A 17,432-nucleotide genomic window follows, 5' to 3' on the forward strand; every position below is an offset into this window, starting at 1 on the left:
TCAATTCTCCCTGACTGTCTCATTTTCATTTTGGGAATTTTTTGTTGTCAAAGACTAATTTAAACGTTAAGAAAAATGTTAAATTTGTCACATCCATAGTTGCAATTTCTGGACTGGAGAACCGTGGGAACATTCAGGCAGACAAAAAGGAGAGTGAGATTCTGGCAGACGCGGAGAGAAATAATCATTTCCTTCCCCAACTCTGCTCATTCCTGTAAAGCATTTGGTTTCAGTCTTTTCTCTCTATTCTTGTTAGAGCTGAGATGGTTTCAGTCTTTTCTCTATTCCTGTAGAGCTGAGATGTTTGTTTTTGTTGCTCATTTGGGTCTCAAGCAAAAAAGTTAAAATAAGGGTTAATGTCCCACTGGGTAAAAAAACACTCAGCTGTTTCTTTCCATAAATCCTCTAGAAGAACTACAATAACAAATGTAGGTTCTACCAGGAACTAATAATACTACAGTACAGTTCACTTTGTGAGGATTGTGTTTGTTTTTACAAGGCTGTCTCCCAAATGGCACCCTATGTATTCCCTTGACTAGAACCTTAAGGGGTCAAAGGTAGTGCACTACAATGGCAATAGAGTGCCAATTGGAACTTAGCCTAGATGATCCTCTGGTAATGATAATTAATCTTATTACCATGTATTAACTTACAGGACCACAGTAAAAGAATGTTCGATATAATCTCAAGTCTCCCCTCTTTTTCATACTTGTGGTTTGGCAATCGTTACCACAGGCGGTCCGGGTCACGAAGCCCAACATCCCTGAGAGCATTCGCAGGAACTATGAGATGATGTGAGTAGAAAATTTGGCTGTAGAACACTGAAACTTTCCATATTCCCTGAACCCCCAACCCCCTGCTGTGTGTTCTTTATATGGGTCGTTCTACAGAAGCGGTATAAATTGGGGGTTGGAAAGAAAGTCATTTTGGGAGAAATATGATACAAATCTTTCAGCACACATGTCTTCCAACATATGTCTGGTAGACATACACTCAGCGGACAGTTTATTATGTACACCCATCTAGTACCGGATCGGACCCCCCCCCCTGCCTCCAGAACGGCGTGAATGTTTCGGGGCATGGATTCTACAAGTTTGAAACGTTCCACAGGGGTGTTGGTACATGCTGACGCGATGGCATCACACAGTTGCTTCAGATTTTATGGCGGTACACCACTGCCATCAGCCTGTACAGTTGACATCATGCAGGATGGGGCCATGGACGGCCATCTGCATGATGCAACAGGAAACGGAATTCGTCGGACCTGGCAATGTTTTTCCACTCCTCAATTGTCCAGTGTAGGTGATTGCGTGCCCACTGGAGACTTCTTCTTGATAAGAGTGGAACCCTGTGTGGTCGTCTGCTGCAATAGCCGATCCGTGACAAAGATCGACGAGTTATGTGTTCAGAGATGCCGTTCTGTACACCACTGTTGTACTGTGCCTTTATTTGTGTGTTTGTGGCCCGCCTGTTAGCTTGCGCGATTCTTGCCATTCTCCTTCGACCTCTCTCATCAACGAGCTGTTTGCGCCACCAGAGGACTGACGCAGACTAGTTATTTTTTGTTTGTCGCACCGTTCTCGGTAACCTCTATACACTAGTGCATGAAAAGCCCAGTAGGGCGGCCGTTTCTTAGATACTGGCTCCGGCGTGCCTGGCACCAACAATCATACCACGCTCAGTCGCTTAGGTCACTCGTTTTGCCCATTGTAACGTTAAATCGAACAGTAACTGAATGCATCGATGCCTGTCTGCCTGCTTTATATAGCAAGCCATGGCCACGTGACTCACTGTCTATTGGAGTGATCCATTTTCATGACCGGGGTTGTGTACCTAAATAAACTGTCCGGTGACTGTATATACTACTCACACACTGTTTGTATTGCATATTTAAATATTTACCTGAATTCAAAACCTTAAATTGTATTTGCATACCAAATTTTTAAACATACATTTTTTTACCTGGTTTTCAAAACCTTTAAATTGAATTTAGAAAAATATAAACTATTGTTCTCTGGAAAATGTTCAATGTTGATTGTATGAATCTAAAACTTGTTGATAGATGTTTAAATTATCACTTTACCGATCTTTATTTTGGCAAAATAACAGGCGTTTCGGTGTCGTGTCAATCATAGAGATAAATAAAGGATTCTAGATGGAAATAACTCATTTTGGTATAGACATTATCATTGAGAGCTTCCACCATTTAAAATTAGTCAACTGGGTGGGGATTCCTATGGGTTGAAGCAATGTTCCCTCTAAGCTGTGTGCAGCTCCCCTCGGACTGCCACTCAGAAGAAATATGAGCCCTGAAGGACAAGTGGATAAACAGGTTAATGTCAAGCCCTGCATGTTTTTTTCCCAAAAGTCTCATGGAATGTAGTCATTTAACACCACACATTGGCTGCTACTGTAGGCTGAATGACGAAGGCCTTGAGGGCGATACGTAAAGCTTATTAAAGATCAGTGATACTATCAAGAGCAGTGTGCAGGTTCCTTCTCGTTTTTATCACCTTATCCAACTGTTATCATGTACCTGCAAAAAAGGTAGCTCAGATGTGCGAGTGCCTTTATGAATCTTGAGCTGTTAAAATGTTATGGGATGCATTTTTCTCCATTGTTTTTGATGGTAGGCCACTCTGGTAGGCCTATATTATGATCAAATAGCCACCGTTACCTACTTGGCCACTGTTAAAATCAACTTAAAGTGGGTACAGCCTCAGTGTTCACAGTAAATGCTGGAAGTTGCACAGAATTTTCACAATGTTCAAGTTTGCGCTCAGCAGACCTGAAATTTGCCAAAAATTTGAGGGAACATTGGTTGGGAGTGATCAGCCAATGACCAGAGAGCATTGTCTTCAAATTGGGTTGCCTATGGTTTGTAAACCAGACTAAGATAATATCCAGGACCCAAGACCAATATTTATACCAGGACATGGGTCCCAAGATCCAGACCCAGTGAGTTGACAATGACAAGTTAATAAAGACAGAATGTTGGGGTCTCAAGTGGTCCCTTCAATTGTAAGAAACTCAAGTAGAGTAAAGTACAGTAGGGTACATTAGAATAGGGTGCGGTAGAGCACAGTACAGTATAGCACATTATAGACATCTATGTTTTGGACAAATAGACGTTAATGTTTGGGCTCTTGAAGAGCTGGAGGAACTTTGCTGGCTATGCATGTCAATACCCTACAGTTTTTCCTGCAGTGGGCACTTGTCCACTACCCACATGGTGGTCCTCTAGACAATTCTGTGCTTCCAACTTTGTGGCAACAGTTTGGGGAAGCCCCTTTCCTGTTTCAGTATGACAATGCCCCCGTGCACAAAGCGAGATTCATACAGAAATTGTTTGTCGAGATCGGTGTGGAAGAACTTGACTGGCCTGCACAGAGCCCTGATCTCAACCCCATCGAACACCTTTGGGATGAATTGGAACGCCGACTGAGAGTCAGGCCTTATCGCCCAACATTAGTGCCCAACCTCACTAATGCTCTTGTGGCTGAATGGAAGCAAGTCCCTGTAGCAATGTTCAAACATCTAGTAGAAAGCCTTAACAGAAGACTGGAGGCTGTTATAGCAGCAAAGTGGGACCAACTCCATGTTAATGCCCATGATTTTGGAATGAGATGTTCGAGGAGCAGGTGTCCACATACTTTTGGTCATGTAATGTATTTGTAGGGTGGTAGCTCAAGGCACATTCTACACTCTTTTAGTGTGTGTTTTGGTAGTGATATCAAAAGTGGGGCAGCATTTTTCAGAGAAATATGTTTTAAACTACCAATTAGATCAGTATCTTTCAGTGTAATAATAGAACTCAATATTTTCTATTGAAATAATAGTGTTAAGAACATACAAATCATTCATTGCTAAAGTTTAGTAGTCATGGTTTGGGACAGCCACCTTTCAAGTGAAATAGATGTATGAACAATACCTTTGTACTATATTAATTTAACAATATGTTTGTTATTGCCTTGGATTAGAACATATGCCTTTTATAGTTTTTTGGGGGGGTGAGACAGCAATTTACACCACTTCTGTAGAATCACCCATATATGTTCTCCCGGACCTAGGCTGTGTCACAAATTGCACCATATTCCCTAAATAGTGCACTACTTCTGACCAGTGCACTACATAGGGAATAGGGATGCAGACCCAAAGTAAGTGGATCTGTCTGCTGGTTCATGGCTCTGTCTGCTCTCCACTTACATCTGGAAGACTTTAGTGATGGACTGTTGATGCTGTTTATTCATGGTGTTGAGTTAACATGTTGTTGCACAACACTCACCACACTCCACACTCACCACACTCATCATTCCCTAGGATATTCTAGGAAATTATAGAACCACTGCATGTTGTGGGACTGGAGAAAGATGTTAACCAGATGTTGGCACGCGCTGTAATCTGTGTTTGTGTGTGGGTTTAGGGAGGCTGAGAAGACAAAGCTGCTGATTTCTGCTCAGACTCAGAAGGTGGTGGAGAAGGAGGCGGAGACAGAGCGAAAGAGGGCTGTGATTGGTGAGTCATGGGTGACACTAACGCACTATAACCTTATATTTACACTGACAAAATATTAAACTGACATTTACAATAATACACTGACATTTTATAAACAAATGAGAATTTTTAAGAGGGGTTCAGACAGTTCTCTCGCTAAAATCACAGAATATAAGGTTAATTTCCTGTCTCCATGTGCTGCTCTACAGAGGCAGAGAAGGTGGCTCAAGTGGCGGAAATCAAGTTTAGCCAGAAAGTCATGGAGAAAGAAACCGAGAAAACTATCTCTGAAATTGAAGGTGTGTATATCTGGCAAATTATAATAACTGTATATTTATCATTAGGCCAATGGCCAGTGAAATAGCATGCTTGTACAACGGGGGTTTTAGGATGCGCTACATTTTTGTCCTTGGCTCTGGCTCTATGAGTCATGATGGTAGAAAAAGCAGTTCCCTGAGGACTGACTGACTGAGTGTGGAAGCTCAGAGCTTAGATGAAATACATTTAAACAGGGTTTCTTATACTATGGGTCGGGACCCAAAGTGGGACATGGGCATGTAAAAGGTGGGTCGTGAGTTAGGAGAATACATCTATAATTTCACTATTTTTTTGTTTAATTTCACCTTTATTTAACCAGGTAGGCTAATTGAGAACAAATTCTCATTTACAACTGCGACATGTCCAAGATAAAGCAAAGCAGTTCGACACATGGAATAAACAAACATACAGTCAATAATACAGTAGAAAAAGTCTATATACAGTCTGTGCAAATGAGGTAGGATAGGTGAGATAAGGTAATAAATAGGCCATGGTGGCGAAGTAATTACAATATAGCAATTAAACACTGGAATGGTAGATGTGCAGAAGATGAATATGCATGTAGAGATACTGGGGTGCAAAGGAGCAAGATAAATAAATAAATGCAGTATGGGGATGAGGTAGTTGGATGGGCTATTTACAGATGGCCTATGTACAGGTGCAGGGATCTGTGAGCTGCTCTGACAGCTGGTGCTTAAAGCTAGTGAGGGAGATATGAGTCTCCAGCTTCAGTGATTTTTGCAGTTTGTTCCAGTCATTGGCAGCAGAGAACTGGAAGGAAAGGCGGCCAAAGGAAGAATTGGCTTTGGGGGTGACCAGTGAGATATACCTGCTGGAATGCGTGCTACGGGTGGGTGCTGCTATGGTGACCAGTGAGCTGAGATAAGGCGGGGCTTTACCTAGCAGAGACAACCTGAGATGACCTAGAGCCAGTGGGTTTGGCGACGAGTATGAAGCAAGGGCCAGCCAACGAGAGCGTACAGGTCGCAGTGGTGGGTAGTATATGGGGCTTTAGTGACAAAACGGATGGCACTGTGATAGACTGTATCCAATTTGTTGAGTAGAGTGTTAGATTCTATTTTGTTAATGACTTCGCCAAAGTCGAGGATCGGTAGGATGGTCAGTTTTACGAGGGTATGTTTGGCAGCATGAGTGAAGGATCCTTTGTTGCGAAATAGGAAGCCAATCTAGATTTAATTTTGGATTGGAGATGCTTAATGTGAGTCTGGAAAGAGAGTTTACAGTCTAACCAGACACCTAGGTCTTTGTAGTTGTCCACATTTTCTAAGTCAGAACCGTCCAGAGTAGTGATTCTGGATGTGCGGGCAGCGATCAGTTGAAGAGCATGCATTTAGTTTTACTTGCATTTAAGAGCAGTTGGAGGCCACGGAAGGAGAGTTGTATGGCATTGAAGCTCGCCTGGAGGTTAGTTAACACAGTGTCCAAAGAAGGGCCAGAGGTATACAGAATGGTGTCGTCTGCGTAGAGGTGGATCAGAGAATCACCAGCAGCAAGAGCGACGACATTGATGTATACAGAGAAGAGTCAGCCCGGGAATTTAACCCTGTGGCACCCCCATAGAGACTGCCAGAGGTCCGGACAACAGCCCCTCCGATTTGACACACTGAACTCTATCTGAGAAGTAGTTGGTGAACCAGGAGAGGCAGTCATTTGAGAAACCAAGGCTGTTGAGTCTGCCGATAAGAATGTGGTGATTGACAGAGTCGAAAGCCTTGGCCAGGTCGATGAATACAGCTGCACAGTATTGTGTCTTATCAATGGCGGTTATGATATCGTTTAGGACCTTGAGCGTGGCTGAGGTGCACCCATGACCAGCTCTGAAACCAGATTGCATAGCGGAGAAGGTACGGTGGGATTCGAAGTGGTCGGTAATCTGTTTGTTAACTTGGCTTTCGAAGACCTTAGAAAGGCAGGGTAGGATAGATATAGGGCTGTAGCAGTTTGGGTCTAGAGTGTCTAGTAATAGGGGTTGCAACAATTTCGACAGATCATTTTAGAAAGAGAGGGTCCAGATTGTCTAGCCCGGCTGATTTGTAGGGGTCCAGATTTTTAAGCTCTTTCAGAACATCAGCTATCTGGATTTGGGTGAAGGAGAAATGGGGGAGGCTTGGACGAGTTGCTGTGGGGGGTGCAGAGCTTTTGATCGGGGTAGGGGTAGCCAGGTGGAAAGCATGGCCAGCCGTAGAAAAATGCTTATTGAAATTCTCAATTATAGTGGATTTATCGGTGGTGACAGTGTTTCCTAGCCTCAGTGCAGTGGGCAGCTGGGAGGAGGTGCTCTTATTCTCCATGGACTCTACAATGTCCCAGAGCTTTTTTGAGTTTGTGCTACAGGATGCACATTTCTGCTTGAAAAAGCTAGCCGTAGCTTTCCTAACTGCCTGTGTATATTGGTTCCTAACTTCCCTGAAAAGTTGCATATCACGTTGGCAATTCGATGCTAATGCAGAACGCCACAGGATGTTTTTGTGCTGGTCAAGGGCAGTCAGGTCTGGAGAGAACCAAGGGCTATATCTGTTCCTGGTTCAACATTTTTTGAATGGGGCATGCTTATTTAAGATGGTGAGGAAGGCACTTTTGAAGAATAACCAGGCATCCTCTATTGACGGGATGAGGTCAATATCCTTCCAGGATACCCGGGCCAGGTCGATTAGAAAGGCCTGCTCACTGAAGTGTTTTAGGGAGCGTTTGACAGTGATGAGGGGTGGTCGTTTGACCACAGACCCATTACGGATGCAGGAAATGAGGCAGTGATCGCTGAGATCTTGGTTGAAAACAGCAGAGGTGTCTTTGGAGTGCAAATTGGTTAGGATGATATCTATGAGGGTGCCCGTCTTTCAGGATTTGGGGTTGTACCTGGTGGGTTCATTGATAATTTGTGTGGGATTGAGTGCATCGAGCTTAGATTGTAGGATGGTCGGGTGTTAACTTCTTTGGGATAGGGGGCGGTATTTTGACGTCCGGATGAAAAGCGTGCCCAAAGTAAACTGCCTGCTACTCAGGCCCAGAAGCTAGGATATGCATATAATTGGTAGATTTGGATAGAAAACACTCTAAAGTTTTTAGAACTGTTAAAATAATGTCTGTCAGTATAACATAACTGAAATGGCAGGCGAAACCCCGAGGACAACCATCCCCACAAAAAATGTTTTTCATCCTACCACTGATTTCAATGGCTGGCACTTTTATAATATGGCGAAATCGTGCCCGATTGCAGTTCCTAGGGCTTCCGCTAGATGTCAACAGTCTTTAGAAAGAGTTTCAGGCTGGTTTTTGGAAAAATGAGGGAGAAGTAGTTTTTCTAAGGGCTCCCATTTTGGCTGTAGTGTTTCCATGCGCATGGCCGAGAGAGCGCGTTCTTTTTGTTTATCTCCGGTAAAGACAATAACGATTCTCCGTCTTAAATTTGATTGTTTATTGTGTATTAGGGTACCTAAGGCTTTATTATAAACGTTGATTGACTTGTTTGGATAAGTTTATTGGTAACGTTTGGGATTCATTTTGTATGCATTTTGACCGATGGAAACCAAGTGGATTATTGACTGAAGCGCGCCAGCTAAACTGAGTTTTTATGGATATAAAGAAGAAATTTATCGAACAAAAGGACCATTTGTAATGTAACTGAGACCTTTTTGAGTGCCAACAGAAGAAGATCTTCAAAGGTAAGGCATATATTATATCGCTATTTCTGACTTTCGTGTCTCAACTCCCTGGTTGAAAATGATTTGTTATGCATTTGTGTGCTGGATGCTGTCCTCAGATAATCGCATGGTTTGCTTTCACCGTAAAGCCTTTTTGAAATCTGACACTGTGGCTGGATTCACAACAAGTTAAGCTTTTTTTTATGTATTGCACTTGTGATTTCATGAAAGCTCAATATTTATAGTAATTTAATTTGAATTTGGCGCTCTGCCATTTCACCGGATGTTGGACGCTACCGTCCCACCTATCCCAAAGAATTTTTAAGCATGTCCCAGTTTAGGTTACCTAGCAGCACGAGCTCGTAAGATAGATGGGGGGCAATCAATTCACATATTGTGTCCAGGGCACAGCTGGGGGCAGAGGGTGGTCTATAGCAAGTAGCAACGGTGAGAGACTTGTTTCTGGAATGGTGGATTTTTAAAAGTAGAAGCTCAAATTGTTTGGGCACAGATCCCAATAGCCTGCAGAGTTCTGTTTTACTATCTCTGCAGTAGATTGCAACACCGCCCCCTTTGTTAGTTCTATCTTGTCGGAAAATATTATAGTTAAGGATGGTAATTTCTGGGTTTTTGGTGGACTTCCTAAGCCAGGATTCAGACACGGCTAGGACATCCGGGTTGGCAGAGTGTGCTAAAGCAGTGAATAAAACAAACTTAGAGAGGAGGCTTCTAATGTTAACATGCATGAAACCACAACTTTTACGGTTACAGAAGTCAACAAATGAGGGCACCTTGGGAGTAGGAGTGGAGCTAGGCACTGCAGGGCCTGGATTAGCCTCTACATCACCAGAGTAGGATAAGGGTAAGGATAAGGCTAATGGCCGTCTAGTACGTTCGGAACAGAGAGTCAAAGGAGCAGGTTTCTGGGTGCGATAGAATAGATTCAAGGCATAATGTACAGACAAATGTATGGTAGGATGTGAGTACATTGGAGGTAAACCTAGGCATTGAGTAATGATGAGAGAGATATTGTCTCTAGAAACATCATTGAAACCAGGTGATGTCAACGCATATGTGGGTGGTGTAACTAAATGGTTGGTTAAGGCATATTGAGCAGGGCTAGAGGCTCTACAGTGAAATAAGACAGTAATCACTAACCAGGACAGTAATGGACAAGGCATATTGATATGAGGGAGAGGCAAGCGTAGCCGAGTGATCATAGGGGTCCAGTGAGTGGTTGGGCTGGCTGGAGACACGGCGATTCAGACAGCTAGCAGGCCGGGGCTAGCAAGCTAGCAGAAGGGCCTTAGAGGGGAGTCTGTTTTAGCCTCCTCGTGCTGTGACGTCGATAGACTAGTCGTGATAGGGTTCCGAGTAGCAGAGGGGTCCAAGTCCAATTGGCAAAATAGGTATAGTGGCCCAAGAAATTGGCCGATGGATCTATTCAGCTAACAGTCCAATATGCCGCGGTTAGCAGCTAGCGGGCCGTGGCTAGCAGATGGGCAATCAGGTGACGTAGGGGCAGTTGAGTACTTCCTCGAGCAGGTTACGTTGGTAGTCCAGTCGTGAAGGATCGGCAGGGTTCCGTGCCCCTTACCGGCAGTGGAAGGGGTTCGGATATTGTAGCCCAGGAGTGGCTGATGGGCCTCTTCAGCTAGCCGGGAGAATTGGCCTAGCATGGGCTAGCTCCAGGCTAATTGGTGCTTGCTTCGGGACAGACGTTAGCCAGGAGTTGTCACTCGGATTGCAGCTAGCTAGCTGATTCAGGTGAAAAGGTTCAGAACTTGCGGTAGGAATCCGGAGATATGGAGAGAAAATTGGTTCGGTATGCTCTGGTTTGAGTCGCGTTGTACAAACTGGCAAGAGTTTTCCGAGCTAAAGGTTAGCTGATGACCGCTAGCAGCTAGTAGTTAGTGAGTTGGCTAGTTTCTGTTGGGGGATTCCGGTTCCAAGGTAAATAAAAAATACTTTAGAAAAAACAGATCCACACCACATTGGGTGAGGTGGGTTGCAGGAGAGTATTTTGAAGTTGAGGTTTAGAAAAATATAAAAAAGATATGCGAAGAAAAAGATATATACAGTGTATGGAGGAGTGGGCCAAAATCCCTGCTGCAGTGTGTGCAAACCTGGTCAAGAACTACAGGAAACGTATGATCTCTGTAATTGCAAACAAAGGTTTCTGTACCAAATATTAAGTTCTGCTTTTCTGATGTATCAAATACTTATGTCATGCAATAAAATGCAAATGAATTACTTAAAAATCATACAATGTGATTTTCTGGATTTTTGTTTTAGATTCCGTCTCTCACAGTTGAAGTGTACCTATGATAAAAAATTACAGACCTCTACATGCTTTGTAAGTAGGAAACACTGCCGATTTTGCAGGTTATCAAATACTTGTTCTCCCCACTGTACATGGGACAAGACGATTGACAAAGACGTCTGACTGCTACGCCATCTTGGAATGAGGACAATTTGGGTCCTGGGAGGACGGTCAATTGCTCATTTGGGTCTCGAGCTGAAAAAGTTTAAGAACCCCTGATTGAGACATATTCCTGCTTCATCCTGTCTCCTCAGACATAGTTTCCATTTTAACTAGTGTTGGCATTTCCCAAAGCCCAAGGGATTCTTCTTTTCTACACTTTCATTCCAGTTCTCTGCTGCCTGTGACTGGAACGAATTGCAAAAATCGCTGAAGTTGGAGACTTTTATTTCCCTCACCAACTTTAAACATCTGCTATCTGAGCAGCTAACCGATCGCTGCAGCTGTACATAGTCCATCTGTAAACAGCCCACCCAATTTACCTACTTCATCCCCTTTTTATTTGTTTACTTTTCTGCTCTTTTGCACACCAGTATCTCTACTTGCTCATGATCATCTGATGATTTATCACTCCAGTGTTAATCTGCTAAATTGTAATTATTCGCTCCTATGGCCTATTTATTGCCTACCTCATGCCTTTTGCACACAATGTATATAGACTCATTTTGGGTTTTTTCCTACTGTGTTGACTTGTTTATTGTTTACTCCATGTGCAACTCTGTGTTGTCTGTTCACACTGCAATGCTTTATCTTGACCAGGTCGCAGTTGTAAGTGAGAACTTGTTCTCAACTAGCCTACCTGGTTAAATAAAGGTGAAATAAAAAATAAAAAAATAGTTTTCTACACTTTATAGCCCTGCTGATGCCTCCTCTCTGACCCACTCCTCTTTGTCTCTGACCTCTAACCCCTGGGTTGCAGACAGAGCTTTCCTGGCCAAGATGAGAGCCAGGGCCGATGCAGAGTTCTACACAGCACAAAGAGCCGCTGAGGCCAATAAGGTGAGAGGAGCATACTGAGAGGAGACAGACGGTTCCCCTTGGCCCTAACCCTTCCATGTTTGCAGATCTGAAGGGTCTGCATAATCAGGGCAGTTAAAGAGCTCTTTGCTCCCACTATATTGCTTCCTCCATGTAGATCTACAAATATCCAAGGGTTAGAGCCAAGGGAATGTAAAAGGGAGTGAATTGGGAGCAGCTGGAACAGTGAGAGAGAACACACTGCCCCTCAGGCTACAATCTAACATCACACTACAGCCAGGCATCCATCACTGCCCCGTCTCTCCCCTCTTTCTCTCACTCCACCCCCTCTTCCTCTCTCTTTCTCCTCATCTCTTTCCTTTTCCTATCTCTCTCTGCCTCCCAGTTGAAGCTGACGCCAGAGTACCTGCAGCTGATGAAGTTCCAGGCCATAGCAGCTAACAGTAAGATCTACTTTGGCAGTGAGATCCCCCAGATGTTTGTTGACTCTGGGCCAGGCGCTTCTAAGGCCTCAGCTGCCATGGACGTCCTAGCTGAACAGATCCTGGACCTGGACTGATGGAGAGGGGAGACCCATTCTAGGGCTGGAGCTGTGGAGCTGGGCCCAGGCCAGGCACAAGATGGGGTGGTAGAGGAGCCTTGGGTTTTGTTTTTGTTTATGAATCCCAAATAGCACCTTATTCCCTATATAGTGTACTACTACTTTTGACTACTATTGTGCACTACTACCCATAGGGCTCTTGTCAAAAGTGGTGCACTATATAGGGAATAGGGTGCCATTTGGGATGCAGCCCTGGACCAGGAGGCTTTACTAGCTCTACAACAGACTATCTTGAGAAGACCGTAGGCGAAACAAAGAGATATTGAATGTAACAGTGTAATGTGGTTTGTTTCTGTTGGCTGAATTATCACTTTTTGTTTTTGTGTTTTGTTAATTTCCTCTTGGACCAGGGACATTTAAACATTAACTGAACTTATGCAAGTGTGTGATTACCTTGTTTCTTCATACAAACCTCTCTCCCATAAGAATTGTCTTACTATCTTTACTATCTTGCCAGGGTCTTATCACAACAACAGATGTAACCGATCTTGACTAAACACATAATTGTGCATTTTTTTCTCTCGTGTACATTATCTCTTGTATAGAGTTGTCACGGTGTGATTTCTTCACAGAAAAACAAACAAAAGCGAATTACTTTATTGGAAGGATTTGGTAATGGATTCAATGGTATAATGATCTCAATGGGGTTGTAATGAAAGATACAGCAGCAGCTTTTGTAATTCTGCATTTCACTCACTGGTGCCCTCAGTATTGGAGACAGAGTTCATTTGGGGTTAATCATTTGTATGTTTTTCACCAGTGCTTAACTAAACTTGTTTGTGAGGCATTTGATTCGTGTACTGTGTATCTATAAAACTGTTCTCTTAATGTAACTGGTTTGCTCTGCGTTAGCTGTGCGAGTGACTACCTGTATAAACTGTTTTAGACTCGCTCAGGTTGACTTGACTGATTATGACTTGAAGGGAACTGTTTTTGCACTCTCACTGATATTAAATTGTGAATGAGCAATCCATAATTTTGTCATTTATACAATAAAATTAGTTTTCCTTTGTAGAGTGACGTTTCTGTGGGTGTTTTCATTGACTTTTTCTTACATTTTTCCTTGACAGATGTGAAAGGGCAAAGACAAACATGTTGAGTCTTGATTGGATTCGGCTACATACCACTACACTGCCTATTGAAAGGCTAGTTCAGATGTGCTTATGTTGTGTAAATTGTGATGATAGATTCACAGCCATTCAGACTATTGCACAACGTTACGGACTGTTTCTGAAGTTCTGAAGATGAGAAGTTACCCAATTTGATGACATAGAGACAACTCCAATTTACACTTGGAAGACGTGGCCTGCAGAAAATAAACAGATAGCATCCTCTGTTAAATTGAACTCTTATTTTAGAGATGTTTGACTCAATTTGTTGTGTAACGTTCAAAATGTAAGGGCTCTATTCAATCTGTTGCGCGATAGTAATGTGAAGGTAATTTCAGATTGAGCCGAAATGCAGCGTTTAGTGTGAATGCAGTCTCCACTAATGCGGGAACATGCCTTTAAATTTCAATCACGCTGTAACGCTTAATTTCTGCGATATAGATTGAATAGAGCCCTAAATCCTTAATTTTGATGATGGCTTTATCTGTTAAGAAATGATTTTGCATCAAACAGCATTAGCCTATTGTTTATAATATGTAACACTAAAGTGCCATGACTTCACTGTCATCTTTATGGTACAAGTCTATGTCCAATAGCTAAGCCTAGTTTTATCTCCTAAGTACTACAGTCAAAGAAACAATCACCTATTACAGTTGAAGTCTGAAGTTTACATACACTTAGGTTGGAGTCATTAAAACTCCTTTTTCAACCCCTCCACAAATTTCTTGTTAACAAACTATAGTTTTGGCAAGTCGGTTAGGACATCTACTTTGTGCATGATACAAGTAATTTTTCCAACAATTGTTTACAGATTATTTCACTTATAATTCACTGTGTCACAATTCCAGTGGGTCAGAATTTTACATACATGATGTTGACTGTGCCTTTAAACAGCTTGGAAAATTCCAGAAAATTAAATCATGGCTTTAGAAGCTTCTGGTAGGCTAATTGACATAATTTGAGTCAAAAGGAAGTGTACCTGTGGATGTATTTCAAGGCCTACCTTCAAACTCAGTGCCTCTTTGCTTGACATCATGGGAAATTCAAGAGAAATAAGCCAAGACCCCAGAAAAAAAATTGTAGATCTCCACAAGTCTGGTTCATCCTTGGGGAGTAATTTCCAAACGCCTGAAGGTACCACCACGTTCATCTGTACAAACAATAGTAAGCAAGTATAAACACAATTGGACCACGCAGCCATCATACCGCTCAGGAAGGAGACACATTCTGTCTCCTAGAGATGAATGTACTTTGGTGCGAAAAGTGCAAATCAATCCCAGAACAACAGCAAAGGACCTTGTGAAGATGCTGGAGGAGACTGGTACAAAAGTATCTATATCCACAGTAAAATGAGTCCTATATCGACATAACCTGAAAGGCCGCTCAGCAAGGAAGAAGCCACTGCTCCAAAACCGCCATAAAAAAGCCAGACTATGGTTTGCAACTGCACATGGGGACAAAGATTGTACTTTTTTTTTTGTCCACTGGTCTGATGAAACAAAAATAGAACTGTTTGGCCATAATGACCATCGTTATGTTTGGAGGAAAAAGGGGGATGCTTGCAAGCCGAAGAACACCATCCCAACCGTGAAGCACGGGGGTGGCAGCATCATGTTGTGGGGGTGCTTTGCTGCATGGGGGACTGGTGCACTTCACAAAATAGATGGCATCATAAGGAACGAAAATTATGTGGATATATTGAGGCAACATCTCAAGACATCAGTCAGGAAGTTAAAGCTTGGTCGCAAATGGGTCTTCCAAATGGACAATGACCCCAAGCATACTTCCAAAGTTGTGGCAAAATGGCTTAAGTTACACAAACCTGACTCAGTTACACCAGCTCTGTCAGAAGGAATGGGCCAAAATTCACCCAACTTATTGTGGGAAGCTTGTGGAAAGCTACCTGACACGTTTGACCCAAGTTAAACAATTTAAAGGCAATGCTATCAAATACTAATTGAGTGTATGTAAACTTCTGACCCACTGGGAATGTGATGAAAGAAATAAAAGCTGAAACAAATAATTCTCTCTACTATTATTCTGACATTTCACATTCTTAAAATAAAGTGGTGATCCTAACTGACCTAAGACAGGGAATTTTTACGAGGATTAAATATCAGGAATTGTGAAAAACTGAGTTTAAATGTATTTGGCTAAGGTGTATGTAAACTTCCGACTTCAACTGTATCTCCTGTGAGAAACACCCTACACTCTTAGAATCGTTTTTTACTAAAAGGGTTCTTTGTGGAGGGATAGTGTTCTACCAATAACAGTTTTCATCTGAAGAAACTTTTTGGGAGACAACGGTTCATTGTAAGGCAAAGGGTTCTACCTAGAACCTTTAACATCCTAACAACCGTTTTTTGGCAGAAAGGGTTCTTTGATTATTCTTTGGAAGGCAAGAATAATTATTTGGTTGGCAAGAAGGGTTCTATAGAACACTTCTGAATCTGAAAAAGCTTTATTTTGTAACTTTTTTCTTTCTTTTAAATAGTGCCTGAGCATTAGTGTTTACCTCTGTGTTTAAACTTTAACATCAGGAGTTTGAGTAATCTGACCAGTTTAAAATGTGAGAATGTTGTAAACTACCTATATGGGAATATTTGTGCATGTATCTGGTATTCCCTTAATAATTTTACATATACAGTACTGACATAGTTGATATCTGTGCCATCAATTCTGTCTTTCAAATTAGTATTTTCAGAGATTTTTTTGAGCAGAGAGTAGAAGAATAGAAGGGAGTATGCATGAAACAGCAGTATATTGTATGGTAGATAGCAAATTGGCCAGTTTTACCTCGTGTTGATATTTCAGTGTAACATTTCCCGTGTTCATTCAGGAGTTAAATTAACACTCAGTGGTGTAAAATAACCCCAGTGTTGGTGTTAATAACCAGAGTTGAGTGTAATTTTTCTTTGTGTTGAGTAAAACAATATTGTCATAAATAGTTTAATTGTGAAGGCTAATAAGGCTGATGGAAACATTCATAGATACCACATTCATAGAAGGTTCTAGGAAGAACCCTTCAAAGATAAAAGGGTTCTTAGTAGAATCGTTCATAGAGGGTTCTAGGAAAAAGGGTTCTAGAACTGTTCATAGAGGATTCTACTAAGTAAAGGGTTCAAGGTAAGACCTTCTACGTAGCATCAAAAGGGGTTCCCCTATGGGGACAAACCGAAGAACCCTAGGGTAATAGCACCATTTTTTCTAAGAGTGTAGATTCCCAGTCAGGTATGAAGTGTGTGCAATCAGAAGTCTGTGACTCTGTTGTGTGGGCAGGACCAGAGTGCCAGTATTCCTGCTTCAGATAGTCTTGTAGAGGGGATTTCAAGCATGATACAGTTCATAGTTTCATTTTAGTTTAGAGAGGACTGACAGAACAAAATAATTTCCAAGTGAAGAAGTAGCATTGGTTTGAATGAAACACATTGGGAACAGACTAGTCTAGTCTACCCCTATTTCACAGAAAATGTGTACATGTCTGCTTGTGACAGATTCGTGGCAACGTTTTTTCTGGATTTGATACATAGCCTACTTAGTCATAACTGTGCAATTGATATGTTTAACTAATACATCCGGTTTGTCAAAGCTAGAAAATGTTTATTTTGTTCTAGCAAGAGAAGGAATGGCCTCCTAAGAAACTATCAAAGTTCTTTACATTTTCCAGATTGACTGACCTTCATGTCTTAAAGTAATGATGGACTGTTGTTTCTCTTTACTTATTTGAGCTGTTCTTGCCATAACATGGACTTGGTCTTTTACCAAATAGGACTATCTTCTGTTTACCACAACTACCTTGTCACAACATAACTGTTTGTCTGAAACGCATTAAGAAGGAAAGATATTCCACAAATTAACTTTTAACAATGCACACCTGTTAATTGAAATGCCAGAAGTGCCACCTCATGAAGCTGGTTGAGAGAATGCCAAGCGTGTGCAAAGCTGTC

General features: G+C 42.1%; 1 protein-coding gene across 4 annotated transcripts in view; it reads left to right on the plus strand.

Moving 5' to 3' along the window:
• erlin2 (ER lipid raft associated 2) overlaps nucleotides 1-13,390 on the plus strand; it is a 34,494-nt gene extending 21,104 nt beyond the window's left edge. For all 4 annotated transcript variants that reach the window (XM_071352643.1, XM_071352644.1, XM_071352646.1 and 1 more), the window contains 5 exons: nucleotides 736-794; nucleotides 4,424-4,515; nucleotides 4,704-4,793; nucleotides 11,717-11,796; nucleotides 12,161-13,390. In XM_071352643.1, coding sequence (XP_071208744.1) covers nucleotides 736-794; nucleotides 4,424-4,515; nucleotides 4,704-4,793; nucleotides 11,717-11,796; nucleotides 12,161-12,334 — 495 coding nt within the window. In that variant the 3' untranslated portion in view covers nucleotides 12,335-13,390. The remainder of the gene's footprint in view (nucleotides 1-735; nucleotides 795-4,423; nucleotides 4,516-4,703; nucleotides 4,794-11,716; nucleotides 11,797-12,160) is intronic.
• Nucleotides 13,391-17,432: the final 4,042 nt, after the last annotated feature.

Source organism: Salvelinus alpinus, chromosome 19 (genome assembly GCF_045679555.1).
Source record: "Salvelinus alpinus chromosome 19, SLU_Salpinus.1, whole genome shotgun sequence".
NCBI classification, from domain to species: domain Eukaryota; kingdom Metazoa; phylum Chordata; class Actinopteri; order Salmoniformes; family Salmonidae; genus Salvelinus; species Salvelinus alpinus.